The following is a 16,522-nucleotide window of genomic DNA, read 5'->3' as shown; positions in this document are numbered from 1 at the left end:
CACCATTTCATGGGAAATAGATGGGGAAACAGGGGACTTTATTTTTTGGGGGGCTCCAAAATCACTCCAGATGATGACTGCAGCCATGAAATTAAAAGACACTCCTTGGAAGGAAAGTTATGACCAACCTAGATAGCATATTCAAAAGCAGAGACATTACTTTGCCAACAAAGGTCCGTCTAGTCAAGGCTATGGTTTTTCCTGTGGCCATGTATGGATGCGAGAGTTGGACTGTGAAGAAGGCTGAGCGCCGAAGAATTGATGCTTTTGAACTGTGGTGTTGGAGAAGACTCTTGAGAGTCCCTTGGGCTGCAAGGAGATCCAACCAGTCCATTCTGAAGGAGATCAGCCCTGGGATTTATTTGGAGGGAATGATGCTAAAGCTGAAACTCCAGTACTTTGGCCACTTCATGCGAAGAGTTGACTCATTGGAAAAGACTCTGATGCTGGGAGGGATTGGGGGCAGGAGGAGAAGGGGACGACAGAGGATGAGATGGCTGGATGGCATCACCGACTCGATGGACGTAAGTTTGAGTGAACTCCGGGAGTTGTTGATGGACAGGGAGGCCTGGCGTGCTGTGATTCATGGGATCACAAAGAGTTGGACACGACTGAGCGACTGAACTGAACTGAACTGAAGAGATAAGGATTGTTAGAGTGAATATCTCTGTTTACAAAAGGCACAGAAAGGTTGAAAGTAAAAGGATGGGAAAAGATACATTGGAAAAATACTAACTGAAATACATTTGCTAAAGCTATAGGGTGAAAAATATTACTTGAGATCATGAGAGCCTATCATTTAAAAGTCATTAAGCATTTTATTTTATCAAGCAAAGAGAATAATTTTAAATTTGTGTGTTTTTAATAACACCACCTCAAAAATATGAAACCAATATTGACAGAAGTATAAGGAAAAATACATGAATTCATCATCAGAGAGAAAGATTTTAGAAAGTTCTCTCAGTACTTGATAGATCAGAGAAATAAAATTCAGTAACAATTAAAGAACATTTGAGCAATGCAAAAAAGGGTTAATCTCTGAAACTTACACTCACATCTTTTCAAGCCCACATGTAACTTGTAAATATACTGAAAATATGCATGCATGCTCAGTCACTTCAGTCATGTCCAACTCTTTGCCACTGTATGGACTGTAGCCCACCGGGCTCCTCTGTCCATGGGACTCTCCAGGCAAGAATACTAGAGTGGGTTGCCATTCCCTCCTCCTGGGGATCTTCCCAACCTAGGGATCAAACCTGTGTCTCCTGCATTGCAGGCAGATTCTTTACCCACTGAACCACCTGGGAAGCCCATATTGAAAATATATTGGGCAATAAAGCAAATCACAATAAATTTCAAAAGACAAAATCAGGAAGAATGCATGGTGAGCCCTCAAGCCAGTTAAGCTGGAAATCTGTAGAAAAGATGACTTGAAAGCCCTTACATTTGGAAGTAAACACATTTGTAAATAACATAGATCAAAGTGGAAAACACGACAGAACTGAGGAAATGTTTGCAAATCAAAATGTGTGAGCTCAGTTGTGTTGGACTCTTTGTGACCTCATGGACTGAATACCACCAGGCTGCTCTGTCCATCAAAATGTGTAGCTGCAGCTAATGCAATTCTTAGAAATAAATCAACTTGAGGGTCTAATGTGAAAGAAGAAGGGCTGAAATTAACAAGCTAAACATTCAGTGTTGCTAAAAAAAAAAGTGAAGTAAATAAAAAACAGTCATAAGAAATAATAAAGCAGAAGGTATTTGTGAAATAGAAAGGTAACATACAATAGAATTCCTTTAAAATGATAAAACAGTAAAGATCTGGTGAGATTGATCAAGGAAAAATAGCAAACAGTATTAGGAAATAAAAGGAACATTATATAGCATATTATATATAAAGCATGATGATATATGCTGCAGATATTTAAAAGATGGCTTGAAATTATTATGAACAAATTTATGCTGCTGCTACTGCTGCTAAGTCATCTCAGTCGTGTCCGACTCCGTGCGACCCCATAGACGGCAGCACACCAGGCTCCCCCGTCCCTGGGATTCTCCAGGCAAGAACACTGGAGTGGGTTGCCATTTCCTTCTCCAATGCATGAAAGGGAAAAGCGAAAGTGAAGTCGCTCAGTCGTGTCCAACTCCCAGCAACCCCATGGACTGGAGCCCAGCAGGCTCCTCCGTCCATGGGATTCTCTAGGCAAGAGTACTGGAGTGGGGTGCCATCGCCCTCTCCGAAATTTGTGCTAGTAGATTTGAAAATATAGTAAATGCTTAGAAATACAGCTTATTAAAATTGACTCAAGAAAAAATAAAACACCCAAATAGTCATATGGCTATTTGAATGAGTGGTTAAAATCTTCCCACAGAGAAAAATCTAGGCCCAGACAGTTTTAAACCAATTTCTACTAAATGTCAAAGGAAAAATAAGTCCACCCTATACTGAGTCCATGGCACAGAATTGTAACGAAGGTTCTGATGTGAACTCACATTATGCACACACACACACACACACGCAAGTGTGCCTGTGCGTGTGTGCCTGTGTTATGTGTGTTCCAGCTCTGCCTGCTGAAGGGGCTACCCCAGTACAGGGGACACAGCTGGCCTTCAGACCTCGGTTTCCAGACACAGTTCACCACTGAAAGGGACTCGTGCCTTCTGGCCTCTGCCCAGAACGAGAGCAGAGAAAGGACAAGATGAGCCTAGACCGTCCATGCTGGACAGCAGGGCTGTGTTCAGAGCACGAGGGGACATACCCCCGGACCCAGGCCTCCTGAGGGGACATACCCCCGGACCCAGGCCTCCTGAGGGGACGTACCTCTGGGACCCGGGCCTCCTGAGGGGACATAACCCCGGACCCAGGCCTCCTGAGGGGATGTACCTCTGGGACCCGGGCCTCCTGAGAAGACGTACCTCTGGGACCCGGGCCTCCTGAGGGGACATAACCCCGGGACCCGGGCCTCCTGAGGGGACATACCCCCGGACCCAGGCCTCCTGAGGGGACGTACCTCTGGGACCCGGGCCTCCTGAGGGGACATAACCCCGGACCCAGGCCTCCTGAGGGGATGTACCTCTGGGACCCGGGCCTCCTGAGGAGACGTACCTCCGGGACCCGGGCCTCCTGAGGGGATGTACCCCGGGACCCGGGCTCCTGAGGGGCTCCCCCAGGACCCAGGCCTCCTGAAGGGTCTCCCCCGGGACCCAGGCCTCTTGAAGCATCTCCCCTGGGAGCCGGGTCTCCTGAGGGGCTCCCCTGGGACCCGGGCCTCCTGAAGGGTCTCCCCCCAGGACCCGGGCCTCCTGAGGGGGCCCTCCCTGGACCTGGGCCTCCTGAGGGGCTCCCCTGAGACCTGGGTCTCCTGAGGGGCTCCCCCAGGACCCAGGCTTCCTGAAGGGTCTCCCCCGGGACCCACGCCTCCTGAGGGCCTCCCCTGGGACCCAGGTCTCCTGAGGGGCTCCCCCGGGACCCGGGTCTCCTGAGGGGCTCCCCCAGGATCCAGGCCTCCTGAAGGGTCTACCCCGGGACCTGGGTCTCCTGAGGGGCTCCCCCAGGACCCAGGCCTCCTGAAGGGTCTCCCCCAGGACCTGGGCATCCTGAGGGCCTCCCTTTTGACCCGGGCCTCCTGAGGGGGCCCTCCCTGGAGCCGGGTCTCCTGAGGGGCTCCCCCGGGACCCAGACTTCCTGAAGGGTCTCCCCCGGGACCCAGGCCTCCTGAAGGGTCTACCCCGGGACCTGGGTCTCCTGAGGGGCTCCCCCAGGACCCAGGCCTCCTGAAGGGTCTCCCCCAGGACCTGGGCATCCTGAGGGCCTCCCTTTTGACCCGGGCCTCCTGAGGGGGCCCTCCCTGGAGCCGGGTCTCCTGAGGGGCTCCCCCGGGACCCAGACTTCCTGAAGGGTCTCCCCCAGGACCCGGGCCTCCTGAGGGCCTCCCCTGGGACCCAGGTCTCCTGAGGGGCTCCCCCGGGACCCGGGTCTCCTGAGGGGCTCCCCCAGGATCCAGGCCTCCTGAAGGGTCTACCCCGGGACCTGGGTCTCCTGAGGGGCTCCCCCAGGACCCAGGCCTCCTGAAGGGTCTCCCCCAGGACCTGGGCATCCTGAGGGCCTCCCTTTTGACCCGGGCCTCCTGAGGGGGCCCTCCCTGGAGCCGGGTCTCCTGAGGGGCTCCCCCGGGACCCAGACTTCCTGAAGGGTCTCCCCCGGGACCCAGGCCTCCTGAAGGGTCTCCCCCAGGACCCGGGCCTCCTGAGGGCCTCCCCTGGGACCCAGGTCTCTTGAGGGGCTCTCCCAGGACCCAGACCTCCTGAGGGCCTCCCTTGGCCACGTCGGAACAGTCTCAGCATTAAGATGAACGAGGGTGGTGACAGATGATAATCCAGCAAATGAGATGGGATTCCCTATATCCGCATGGATATAAGTAAATGAACAACTAAATGGACACCAGGATATCTGACCAGACTACCAGGAGAGAGGATTCTAGATGGGTGACTTTTGAGTGGAGGTGAATTATAAGATGCCCAGTTGGTAACCACTGTAGGAATAATTCAGGCTGGAAATGTCAGTGGATGCTAAAATTGGTGAAAGTGAGAAATGGAATGTTTGAGTCTTGAAAAACAAAGTATTAATTAGCTACAAAGAGGGAAGCCCTACAGTGGGGAAAGCCAGCACACACTGTCCCCGTGACCAAACATGGCCCCACCAGTCCCGGAAGAAACTGACACCGTGTGCCAGGCCGCAGGGTGTATAAGGACACTTCTTAGTTTTGTGATGTTTCTGCTGGACATACTGAGGACTCATCAGCAAACTGGACCTCAGGGCAGCCTACAGAGCGGCTTGTCCCATCTTGAGTCGAGAAGGACCAAGGCCATCTGGATGAAGAGTGGCCCGTGCCTGGCTGAGAGGATGCTCTGGGCAGTCGGTGAAGTCCCGGGGTGGAGGGGCGTCTCTGGGCAGAGGACATTGGGTGTTGTTCTTACAACATTTCTGCAAGCTTGATATTGTCTCAAAACACAAACAAAAAGAAGGAATAGAGAAAACTGTGGACCTGGGAAATTGCTGAGGGTATGAGTCAAGGGGAGGAGCTGGAGGAGGAGCAGTGGGGAGGGTGGGATTGGGGGCTGGCAGGAGCTGATGTTCCTAGAGCTCCCCTCGAATTTTTAGGGGAAGGAACCAGTCCTTTTGCAAGGGAAGAGTGTGCTCTCAGCAGCAGGGTTTCTTGCAGCCATGTTACCACCAGCAGTTCCACAGGCTGAGCCAAGGGCCCCTGAGGGGACAAGTGCTGGGAGGGAGTGGAGAGGGCTTCTGGGGGCATCTGACCCAGCTCACCTGCAGCCGCTTCATGACCGGGCCCCGGGGTTTCCCTTCTCCAAGCGTTTGCTCAGAGTCACCTCTTTGGAGGCTTCCTCCAGCCACACAGGGACCTTCAGTGCTAGGCTGTGTCCCCGGACAGGGGTGGAGACTGACCGGGCCATAGAAGGCCCCAAGCACCTGGGCAGAGACCTCCCCACACCCACTGCCCAATCAACCCTGCCTGTGGGTGGTGAGTCGGGCAGGACTCTGGTGGAAACGACCCCTGGAGTCACTGGTGGTGACTGGTGGGCTCCAGGTTGGGTGACGGGCAAGTTCTGTACTTGGAGGCTTCTTTCTAACTTTATTTACAAATTCATCCCATGCACATGCATTAGACACTGTGACAGCCAAGCTGGCCACTCCTCCAGATCCGGCCTGTCCTTGTCTGGAGCTGCCCTGAGGACAGTCTGCCCCGTCCCTGACTTGATGTCATTGTAGATGAGCAGGAGCTGGAGGAGGCGCAGCGGGGAGGGTGGGGTGGGGGCGGGCAGGAGCTGGTGCTCCTAGAGCTCCCTCGAGCTTCTGGGGGAAGGGACCAGTCCTTGTGCAAGGGCAGCGAGTGCTCTGAGCACCCTCTTATCTGTCTGTCTGTGAGTTGCAGCAGTGCCATCTTCGTTGTGTTCTGTGGGCTCTTTCACTGTGGTGAAGGGCTCTCTAGCGGTGGCGGTTGGCCTCGGCCTGTGACGGCTTGCAGTGGGGCTTGGGTCCCCAGCCAGAGAGAGGCCAAGTAGTGTCGGTGAGAGCCCCAGATCCTGGCCGCCAGACCAGTGGTCAGTGACCAGGCCTCTGGCCCTTCAGCTTTGCAGAAAAGAATTCCCACAAAGACGGAAAGTAGTGAAGCAAGTGTTTATTAGGAGGAATAAGAGTACAGTGTATGTGGATAGACACAGGGGCGAACTCAGAGTCTCTAGAGTTGTGCCCTCGTGGCAGTTTGAATTACTTTCATGGGGCATTTCTTCTGGGTTTCCTTTGGCCAATCATTTTGATCTCCCTGGTTCACAGTCCACATTTGATGTATCTCAAGATCCCCCCATGTGTTTGCATGCATCCCTTAGCCAAGATGGATTTTACAAGGCATACGGACATCCCTTGACATAACTCCCCCTTTGACCTCCAAGGGGCCTTTATGTGCATATGTGGTTGGGGAGGTCTCCTGACTTCTAGAATGAGATATATGTGGTCTGGGCAGGGCCCAGCCTCCTGTCTTAATTGTCCTGCTATCCTCATTTTGGAGTTTCAGTCCACAGGGAATGACTGTCCAATTGCTTTACCCTGCGGGGTGGCATCTCCTCCTGCCTCAGTGGTGGGTGGGTTTATTTGCCCCAGAGCTTGTGGGGTTTTGGTTCCCCCTACTAGGGATGGGACCCTCGTCCCCCACATTAAAAGGTGGACTCTTAACCCCTGGACCATGAGGCAAGTCCCCGTGTCCTGCTTATCTTGACAGCATGCAGTTACTCATGGAATAACTACTTGACTTTATAGCACTGTTTTTTTTCTTTTTGGTTTTGTCTGCTTTTTCAAAATGTTTCTTGAGCCCTGGGCTTGCCACTGTACACTTCCCTTCAGATTGTTGAAACTTAGTGAGAAACCCGAATAGTTGACCTCTTCTACCATGAAGCGGAGAAGGCGATGGCACCCCACTCCAGTACTCTTGCCTGGAAAATCCCATGGACGGAGGAGCCTGGTAGGCTGCAGTCCATGGGGTTGCTAAGAGTTGGACTAAGCGACTTCACTTTCACTTTTCACTTTCATGGATTGGAGAAGGAAATGGCAACCCACTCCAGTGTTCTTGCCTGGAGAATCCCAGGGACGGGGGAGCCTGGTGGGCTGCAGTCCATGGGGTCGCACAGAGTCGGACACGACTGAGCTACTGAACTGACTGACCACGAACAGCGTGTGGAACCAAAACGCGTGTAAATAAAATCCCCTTTTCTTTTTCTTCCCAAAGATCTACTTTTGGTTGTGTTTTTTTTCTTTTTCTCTTTAAATTTATAGATTTAGTTTAATTGGAGGATAATTACTTTACAATATCGTGATGTTTTTGCCACGTCTAAGTCGCTCAGTCGTGTCTGACTCTTTGTGACCTATGGACGGTAGCCCGCCAGGCTCCTCTGTCCATGGGATTTTCCAGGCAAGAATATCGGAGTGGCCCTCCTCCACAGGATCTTCCCAACCCAGGGATCAAGCCCGTATCTCCGGCATCTCCTGCACTGCAGGCAGGTTCTTTACCGACTGGGCCTGGGAAGCCATACATCAGTATGAATCAGTCATGAGCATACGTGTGTCCCCTCCATCCTGAGCCACCCCCACCCCTCCAAGCTGTCCCAGAGCACCGGCTTTGGGCGCCCTGCTTCAAGCACCAAACTCAAACTGGTCATCAGTTTTACATATGGTAATATACATGTTCCAGTGCTATTCTCTCGAATCATCCCACCGTCTCCTGCTTCCACTGAGTCCAAAGGTCTGTTCTGTATGTTTGTGTCTCCTTTGCTGCCCTGCACGTAGAATCATTGGCGCCATCTTTCTCGATTCCACATACATGCATAATATATGGTGTTTGTCTTTCCCTTTCTGACTTACTTCACTCTGTTTAACAGGCTCTAGATTTGTCTACCTCATTAGGACTGTCTCAAATGCATTCCTTTTTATAGCTGAGTAATATTCCACTGTGCATGTGAACGACAGCTTCCTTATCCACTCATCTGCTGATGGACATCTAGGTTGCTTCCGTGAACAACTGGCAGCACTTCCATAAACAGTGCTGCAATGAACATTGGGGTACCTGTGTCTTTTTCAATTCTGGTTTCCTTGGGATATGTGCCCAGTAGTGGGATTGCTGAATCATATGGTAGTTTTATAAGGACTCTCCGTACTGTTCTCTATAGTGATTGTATCAGTTTGCATTCCCACCAACAGCGTAGGACGGTTCCCTTTTCTCCACACTCTCTCCAGGATTTATTATTTGTAAGCTTTTGATGATGGCCATCCTGACCGGTGTGAGATGAAATCTCATTGCCGTTTTGATTTGCACGTCTCTAATGATGAGCAGTGCTGAGCGTCTTCTCACATTTATTAGCCATCTGCATGTCTTCTTTGGAGAAGTGTCTGTTTATGGCTTCTGCCCACTTTTTCATTGGGTTGCTCATTTTTCTGGTATTGAGCTGCATGAGCTGCTTATACATTTTGGAGATTAATCCTTTGTCAGTTGCTTCATTTGCTATTCTTTTCTCCCATTCTGAGGGCTGCCTTTTCACCTTGCTTATAGTTTCCTTTGTTGTACAAAAGCTGTATTTGAGGAGATAACAGTCGAGGAGATAATAGTTGAAAACTTCCCTAAAATGGTTGCGTCTTGCACTGCAGCATGGGGATTAAGGAGAGAGCACAGTTCCTCTGCAGGACTTGCGGCCCTGGGCTCCTGTCTGCTGGACCCCAGAAAGCCAGTGAAGAGGGGTGGGCTGGGCACCTGTGGAGGCGGGGGCTCCGCTTTCCTGGTGCCGGATTGAGCTGTGAAACCTCTGGGGCTTCCCTGGTCATTGTGGAAAACAGGGAAATTCTTTCTGTAGAAAACCCACAAGCTGATGTGGTCTGTGTCCTGGGGTGGACTCTTATTTTCTAAACATAGGCATGTTTATTCACACGCATGATGTTTCTTCTCACCTAACTGAGCCTGGGGCTCTGAGTCCAGTTTGAGTCCCTCCTCCGCACCCGTCTAACTGTGGGGCTCAGAAGGACACGCACCCACGCCCCCACCCCTTCCCTTGGGGCTGAGATGAGAGCTGGTCCAGCCCCAGCCACTTATGCCCACGTGCTTCCGGTCACCTTTCCTGAGCTGGGTGGGTAGACCCTGGCACGACGGCACATAACCCTGCGAGCACGTCTGTTCTCGGCAGCACAGGTGCAGAAAACCACCGCCCTCTGTGGACCCCTTTGCTGTCGAGTCACAGGACAGCATTTTCTGCCAGCCTGTGTGATTCACGGTCATCCTCCAACGGCAAGACAAGGAGTTTATCTTTTAGTTCTTGAAAAGCGAGGCATGGGCGAGAGTTTGAATGTCTGAAAACTGAGGTGCTCCATAAATTTGATGCCAGAATTGGGGTGGGGTCTGCAGGCACGCTGGGGTGGGAGCTCAGGTCAGACTGGGGCCCCGCATTCTCCATCTGCCCCCCAGGCCTGGCCACTGGTTCCCTCGGCAGGTGCACTGCACTGCATGGGACCCACACGTGCTCCTGGACTCGTGGGGCCTCTGGACCCCTCAGTGGTGTCCCCAGGGTCACCCAGAGGGGCTGGTGGTGGGGGCAGGGGTGAGCGAAGCCAGTTAACCCCCCAGTCTCTCAGGAAGGTTGGTTCTCCATGTCCTGGGCCCCTGTCTCAAGGAGGGCATGCGGTCCCTGAAGGAAGTGACAGGGTTCCCATCGGAGGGTCGAGTTCACCTGCTTCCTGGGCCTGGTCTCAGCTGCTGACAGGAGACGGCCAAGAGCAGCCACCATGGACATGGCTGCGGTCACTCCCGTCTCAGCTCTGCTGCTGTGACAGACACACAGACATCACCATTCAGTCCTGGAGGCCGGAGTTCCAAGGTCAGGGCGCCCCGTGGCTGGGCTCTGGTGAGGACTGAATTCTGAATTGTCCTCACCCGGGAAGGGGTGAGGTGCCCCTGGAGGCTGTTATAAGGACACTCATCCTGCTTGTGGGGCTCCCCTCGTGGCCCAGAGCCCCTCCCCCTCAGGGGACAGGAATGTGGGCACACAGGCATCCACGTGGAGGCCTGTGCCAAGTTGGTGCCAGCAAGACACGGAACATCAGGGAGCCGCTGCCAGGCCCCTCTCGAAGCACCTCAAGTGAGTGGCGTGCTGGACCCCCAGCAGCCCACCCCCATCTCAGGGGGCGCCGAGGCCCCCGGACCGCTGCTCTGAGCCTGTGCTCCTCTGCCGAGCAGGCCCTGAAGGGCGTCTGGGCTGGAAGCGTGCAGGAGTGGGGGGCAGGCCTGCTCCTTGGGGTCCCCGGGGCTCCAAGCTCTCTGCCTCCCTCCACGCTGACCTGCCTCCGCAGCATGGAGGGAGCCGGGCTGCGCTGTGATCACAGCAGCTGCCTCCAGAGGGACACACAGCTGAGCGTGAACCCAGCCCTGGGTGCACAGGCCGGGGTGGTGCACTGCTGGGCCAGGGCTGGAGGGTCGGAGCCGGGCTGTGTGTGTGGTGACCTGTCCACTCCAGGAGCTGCTGCTCGTCAGAGCTGAGGTCCAGCCCAGCTTCCCGGGGTACCCTGGCTCCTCTCTCGTCACCCTGGTGGCGGAACTCCTGCACCCCGAGCCTAGACAGTCCCCTCCACCCCACATTCCCTGTGTCCATAATCTGGACTCGCCTGTCCTGTCCCTGGGCAGCTGGCCGGGAGCAAGGTGGCTTCTGGGCATCATGCACTTGCAGAGGCAGAAACGGGGCATCTCCGGGTTTCTCCTCCACCAGGGACCCTTGGCAGCTCTCGGCGGCCGGACCCGAGCACAGGACCCTGAGCAGCGACAGGTGGGACTGGGTCCTTGTGGCACGTGGCTCGGCCCAGAGTGGCAGCTGCCCTGAGTCTCCTCTGCGTGAAGGACAGGGAAGGAGGTGAGGTATGGCAGGGCTGAGCCCCCAAGGGCAGTGGCCTCTCCAGTCTCCCTGCTAGGCTGGGTGTGCAGCCCAGCCCACACAGGGACACCCGCCATTTGCCCGACAATCACACACATCCTCTCTTCTCCAGGCAAGGCGCTCAGGGATGTGCTTGGACATTCAGTCGTGTCCAACTCTTTGTGACCCTTTGGCTACAGGCTGCTAGGCTCCATGGGGTTTTTCAGCAAGAATACTGGAGTGGGTTGCCATTTCCTCCAGGAGATCTTCCCCAGCCAGGGATCAAACCCGCATCTCCTGTGTCTTGTGCATTGTAGGCGGATTGTGTACCACTGAGCTATCAGGGAAGCCTCTCAGGGATGCAGGGAGTCAGTGAAGTGAGGGAAGCTGGTTCTGGTTGGTTCTGTGGACCACTGGTGGACGGGTCAGACAGGGCAGTGAGAACCTCTGTAATGGCCGGAGCTCTGGGGCCTGTGGAGGGGACGGAACCCAGGGCTTCCGGCTGAGCCCCGGGTACGGGCAGTCTCAGGGCTCAGGCTGGGCTGTGCCAGCCTCAGGGAGTCTGTGCATTCCTGGGAGGGGGCAGCCCTGACCGGCCTCCTTGCCTGCAGGCCCTCAGCTGTGTCTACAGACGGTGCGAAGGCTGATCCCAGGCTCTGTCCTGGGCCAGGATGGCTTCTGTGGGGCTGGGGGTCTTGATGGTCCCTCCCACCGTCCCTCGGAGACCAGGCTGTGGGGAGGAGCCCGCCTGCCTGCGGGGTGGGGCGGGAGGGTCATTGGTGCTGGCCAGAACCTGCATCATGTGGCTTGGCCCTCTTTGAGGACAACGAGGAGCCGGCTAGGGGGGACAGCAGCTCAGAGGGGGCACAAGGCCCTTAGACGTGCGGGCTTCCATCCCTGGCTGGACCCCAGGGGGTTCCTGGAGCCCTGGGCCATGGGGCACCCCTGCCAAGACCTTCCTCACGGGGCCCAGAGGCCACAGCGACTCCTCTCCAACTTCCACAAACTTCCCCCTGGACACCCTACCCTACACACACCTGCTCTCCGCTAGCTCTTCTCCCTGGCATGTTACCGGGGGCAACCAGGAGCACTAGGCAGGGGAGCGTGGTGGTGGGCTCACCCTTTGTCTAAGAGGAGGCCTGGCAGGGAGGGTGCCAGCAGTGGGGCTGGGGGCTGTCTGCAGAGACCCTGCCTGCAGCCCTGGCCTCCCCTCTGGGCCCCACTCAGACGGAGCTGGGCTCAGTCCCAGGTCATCGTGGATGAGACCCCCCCCACTGCCCGCCATGGCAGGGAGGGAGAGAGGCCGGCCCTGTAGAGAGATGCTGAGATGAAAGAGCAGACCTAGATGCTGGCCACAGGGCCACGGGGAGTGCGGGCTGCTCCCCCCGCACCCCTGGGGGTGCTCCCCACTCTCTTTCCGTCCCCACTCCCCACTGCTGTGCCATCCCCCCCATTAAGAGGACTGGCACCCCCAGACCCCGGGCCCTGGCTCTGACCCCCACCCACACCAGAGTTTGCTGCCCTGGCAACTTCCGGCCCCCCTGACCTGGGGGGGCTGTGCCTCAGAAGGGTTTTCGGAAGGCCGCGCCCCGCCCCCCGGCCCCGCCCCCGCCCTGGTGGGGCCTCCGGGACAGCCTCGGAATCGCATTTGGCTTCTTCCAGTCTCGCCGCAGGCCTGGGGGTGGGGCGCGCGGGCGGCCCTGCTCGCACGCGAGGCCCTGGCCGGGGGCCAGGTGGCTGTCACTGCGGCGCTGACGCCCCATCGCGTGACAGCGGCCCGCGGAGGCCCTGCCGGGCGTGCCCCTCGGAATGTGGCTGCGGAGGCGGGAAGCGGGGGTGCCCGCTGGGGGCGCACGCGATGCTGCCGCGCCGTCGGAGAGGGGGGCGGAGGGAAGTTGGAAGGGGACCCCCACTTCTGCCTCTGGAAGCGACCTCTGCTCCCCGCGGCCGCCTGTGTCGGCTCTGGCCCCTGCAAGCCTGTGTTCTGGAGTTGGGGGGCAGGGTCCCAGCAGGGGTCAGTGAATCCCCAGTTTGGTGATGTCACCACCTGGGGATGCCCCAGCCTCCAGTTGCGGGCAACAGCACCCCCACTCGGGGCTGCAGGGCTGACAAGCAGGAGAGCCCGGAAGCCCGAACCCAAACCTCCCCTTCCCCTTGGGGAGGGGCAGGGGGGCGCCCCCACAGTGGGCTTTGCGGTTGGTCAGTGGGAGGCCTTGCTGGTCTGGGTCCTGGAGAGGACGGCCCTGGTGCACTGGGTGGGGAAGTGGGGTCCTGCCTCCCCCCCCACCCCCCGCTGCCACCCACTCCTGGCCTCAGACCACCTGGGAGACGTGGCCTCTGGGTGGGCTGTTGGGCTGGACCTTCTGGGAAGCCCGCAGAAGGGGTGGGAGTGGGCCTGGGCCCCAGCCCACACCCTCCTGGGTCTTCCTCAGCCTCGGAGCCGGGCTGTGTGGTCCTCAGTCAGAGGCGGAGGGCTCCTGGGCCCCAGGAGGTTCCTGTGGACCCCAGCATGGCTCCCGGTCTCACGGAGCCTCTGTTCAGGGAGGACTGGCTCCAGGAGTCTTGGGCACTCACCTTTCAGCTTTCTGAGCAGAGAGGCACACACAAGGGATTAAGTGTTAGCGCCTCTGGCTTCTGAGCTCAGAGCTTTTTTGGTGCCTTGAAAACCAGCAACCCCGAGGAGGGCTCGGCTGCTGGAGGGAGAGAGAACCTTCTCTTTCGTGGGGCAGGGAGGCCAGCCGTCTGTGTCTCTGCCCAGGCCCCCAGTGGACTGTCCTGTTTCCCGGAACTCAGTACCTTCTGCTGAGGAAACGGGTTCGTCTCTCGTTCCATTTAGTGCGGGAGAGGGAGGGGATGGAGCACAGCTTCCGAGGAGGAGGGAGGTGATGGAGCACAGCTTCCGAGGATGAGGGAGGGGATGCAGCACAGCTTCCTAGGAGGAGGGAGGGGATGGAGCACAGTCCGAGGAGGAGGGAGGGGATGCAGCACAGCTTCTGAGGAGGAGGGATGGAGAGGCCACGGCAGGGCCACCGAGGGGACCGCACGGGTGGGGCTGAGCGCCTCCAGAGGAGCCCTTTCTCCCTGTGGACACCCTCAGTCTGGACCAGGGGCGTGGAGGAGGGGTCAGCTTGGTTGCTGCCTGTGTGTCCCTGTGTGTCCTTGTGTGTGTGTGTGTGTGCGTGTGTCTGTGTGTCTGTTTCTGTATGTTTCTGTGTGTGCATATCTGTGTGTGTGTGTGCGTGTGCATGACTGTGTGTGTCTCTTTGTATGTGTGTGTCCTTGTGTGTGTGTGTCTGTGTGTGTGCGTGTCTATGTGTGTCTCTCTGTGTGTGTCTATTTCTGTGTGTCTGTGTGTCCCCTTGTGTGTGTACGTGACTGTGTGTGTCTCTGTGTGTCTGTTTCTGTGTGTGTCTGTGTGTCTGTATATATGTGTGTATGTCTGTGTGTCTGTTTCTGTGTGTCTGTCTCCGTGTGTGTGTATGTCTGTGTGTGTTTCTGTATGTGTCTGTGTGTGTGTATGTCTGTATGTGTGTGTCTGTTTCTATATGTGTCTGTGTGTGTGTTTGTGTCCCTATGTGTCTGTATATCTCTGTGTGTGTGTATCTCTGTGTGTGTTTATGTCTGTCTGTATGTGTCTGTCTGTGTGTATTTGTGTGTCTGTGTGTGTGTCCCCTTGTCCGTGTGTGTCTCTGTGTGTCTCTGTCTGTGTCTGTCTGTTTCTTTGTGTGTCTGTGTGTCTGTGTGTTTGTCTATATGTGTCTGTGTGTCTGTTTCTGTGTGTGTGTGTGTATGTCTGTGTGTGAATGTGTGTGTGAGGGGTCTCTGTCTGCAGTGGTCCCCACCCAACCTGGAGGGCACACTGGGGGCCTGGGACCCTGCATTTCTGACCAGCTCCTGGAGGTGCCCATTGCCCCTGGAGGGAGTGTTCAGCACAACTTCTGGTTTGGGAAGAAATGTTGGGGAGCTCTGCGGTGTGCTTGTATTTTACCCCAACACCAGATGAGGCGGTGATGGCCTGCAGGGCCCTTGGTGGCACTAACGCCCCCCAACTCAGGGGGAATGGAAGCGCAGTCCTGGAGGCCTCCATGGAGGCATCAGCGCCAGGCCGGCTCCTGGCCGGGACCCTCATAATTCCAGGAGCTGATGACAGAGCATGGAGTTCAGGGCTAGGATGTGGACGTCTGTCTGTCTGTCTGAGCGCTTCACCTCAAGTGCAGATGAGGCCAGAGTCGGGGCAGAGGCGGCAGGGGGCTCTGGCAGGGGTGGGGGTCCGCGGGGCACTTGCTGCTCCAGTCTGGGTCAGGCCGGGGCTCCGGGACAGAGGGACGGGAGGGGGTGTGCAGGATTCCTGGTGACTGGTTCCCTTGAACAGTGGTGTCCAGTTTGGGGCCCTGCCCAGGCTTGGGTCTTAAGAGGGGAGCTTTGGGACCCCTGAAGGGCCGCTGAAGCAGGGAAGGTGGTTAAGAGGCTCACCGGGGGAGGCGGAGAGCAGGGTGGGGCAGGGTCCTCGAGGTGCGGCCAGCCGAGAAACCCTGTCCCTGATTGTCCCCCACCAGCTGCCCGGCATTGCCCTGGGTACCCGGGAGGAGAGCAGACCTGGGCCGGCGTGCCTGCGGAGGGTGGGAGCCGGGGACGCAGGAAGAGTGTGACTGACCATGCCCCCCTCAGCCCTGCAGGAGAGGTGCCCGAGGCAGCCGGTGGCTGCTGCCCCCTCGCCGGGAGAGCGGGGTCCACGCGGAGGGTCTGCAGGCTCGACTGTGCTGGAGGGAAGGCTGCTGCTGGAGGTGAGCTCCCCGCCCCGCACCCCTGGGTCTCCTGGCTGCATTGTGGCGTCAGTCGTGACCATTCACAACCACCAGGGAGTTCAGTCTCTGGAGGGCTTGGTTGCAGGTGGGCTCCAGGACCTCTGGGCAGCACACACGGCTGACCCCCAGGCCCATGGGCTTCAGATGGGAACCTCGCTTTCCCTTCTGCATTTTCAGCTTTTACTTGTCAATGCGAGAACCTAATAAAATACCGAGCAGGCTTTTCCCCTCAGACTGAGGACAGAAAATCATGCATTGTGAGTCCTGGGTTGACCCCGTTGTTGACACTACACACCGGACATCACGGGCAGGGCGGGCCTTCTCACCAGAGCCGGGCCTGCTGGGTGGTTCTGAACTGCTTTTCCTGACAAGATAGAGGGAGGTGGGGCTTCCCGGGTGGGATCAGTCACTGCTCATAGGGTGAAAGTGCTGCATGTCCACCAGAGACGCAGGGCCTCCCGGGAAGGCGGCGGTGCAGGCCGTCCCTCCCCGGGGGGTTGGGGTGCAGGGAGCAGCCCACGGAAGGCTGCCCCGTAACCGGCGGCCGCAGTGGCCTTGCAGCCAGGCTGCTCTGGCTGTCCTCCCGGGCCCGCGTGTCCGCTGCGTGTCTGCCCGTGGGCCCAGAGCTGAGCCTCTGGTTCTGGGCCCCCAGCCTTGTTTGGTGGGCAGTTCTGCCCCCAGATGAAGCCGGCCGCAGCCTCGTGCCCTCCGTGGCCCCCCAGTTCGGCATCTCTGTTAGGTGATGGGACGGAGGGCAGGTGCTG

General features: G+C 57.0%; 1 protein-coding gene across 1 annotated transcript in view; it reads left to right on the top strand.

Annotated features, from left to right (window-relative positions):
* Positions 1–16,522, top strand: part of AHRR (aryl hydrocarbon receptor repressor) — a 78,519-nt gene that overhangs the window by 17,206 nt on the left and 44,791 nt on the right. Inside the window, exon 3 of the mRNA XM_019982723.2 lies at positions 15,622–15,737. Coding sequence (XP_019838282.1) covers positions 15,622–15,737 — 116 coding nt within the window. The remainder of the gene's footprint in view (positions 1–15,621; positions 15,738–16,522) is intronic.

This window comes from Bos indicus, chromosome 20, assembly GCF_029378745.1.
Source record: "Bos indicus isolate NIAB-ARS_2022 breed Sahiwal x Tharparkar chromosome 20, NIAB-ARS_B.indTharparkar_mat_pri_1.0, whole genome shotgun sequence".
Taxonomy (NCBI): domain Eukaryota; kingdom Metazoa; phylum Chordata; class Mammalia; order Artiodactyla; family Bovidae; genus Bos; species Bos indicus.
The sequence above is the reverse complement of the archived record's forward strand: the minus strand, read 5'-3'. Positions and strand labels throughout refer to the sequence as shown.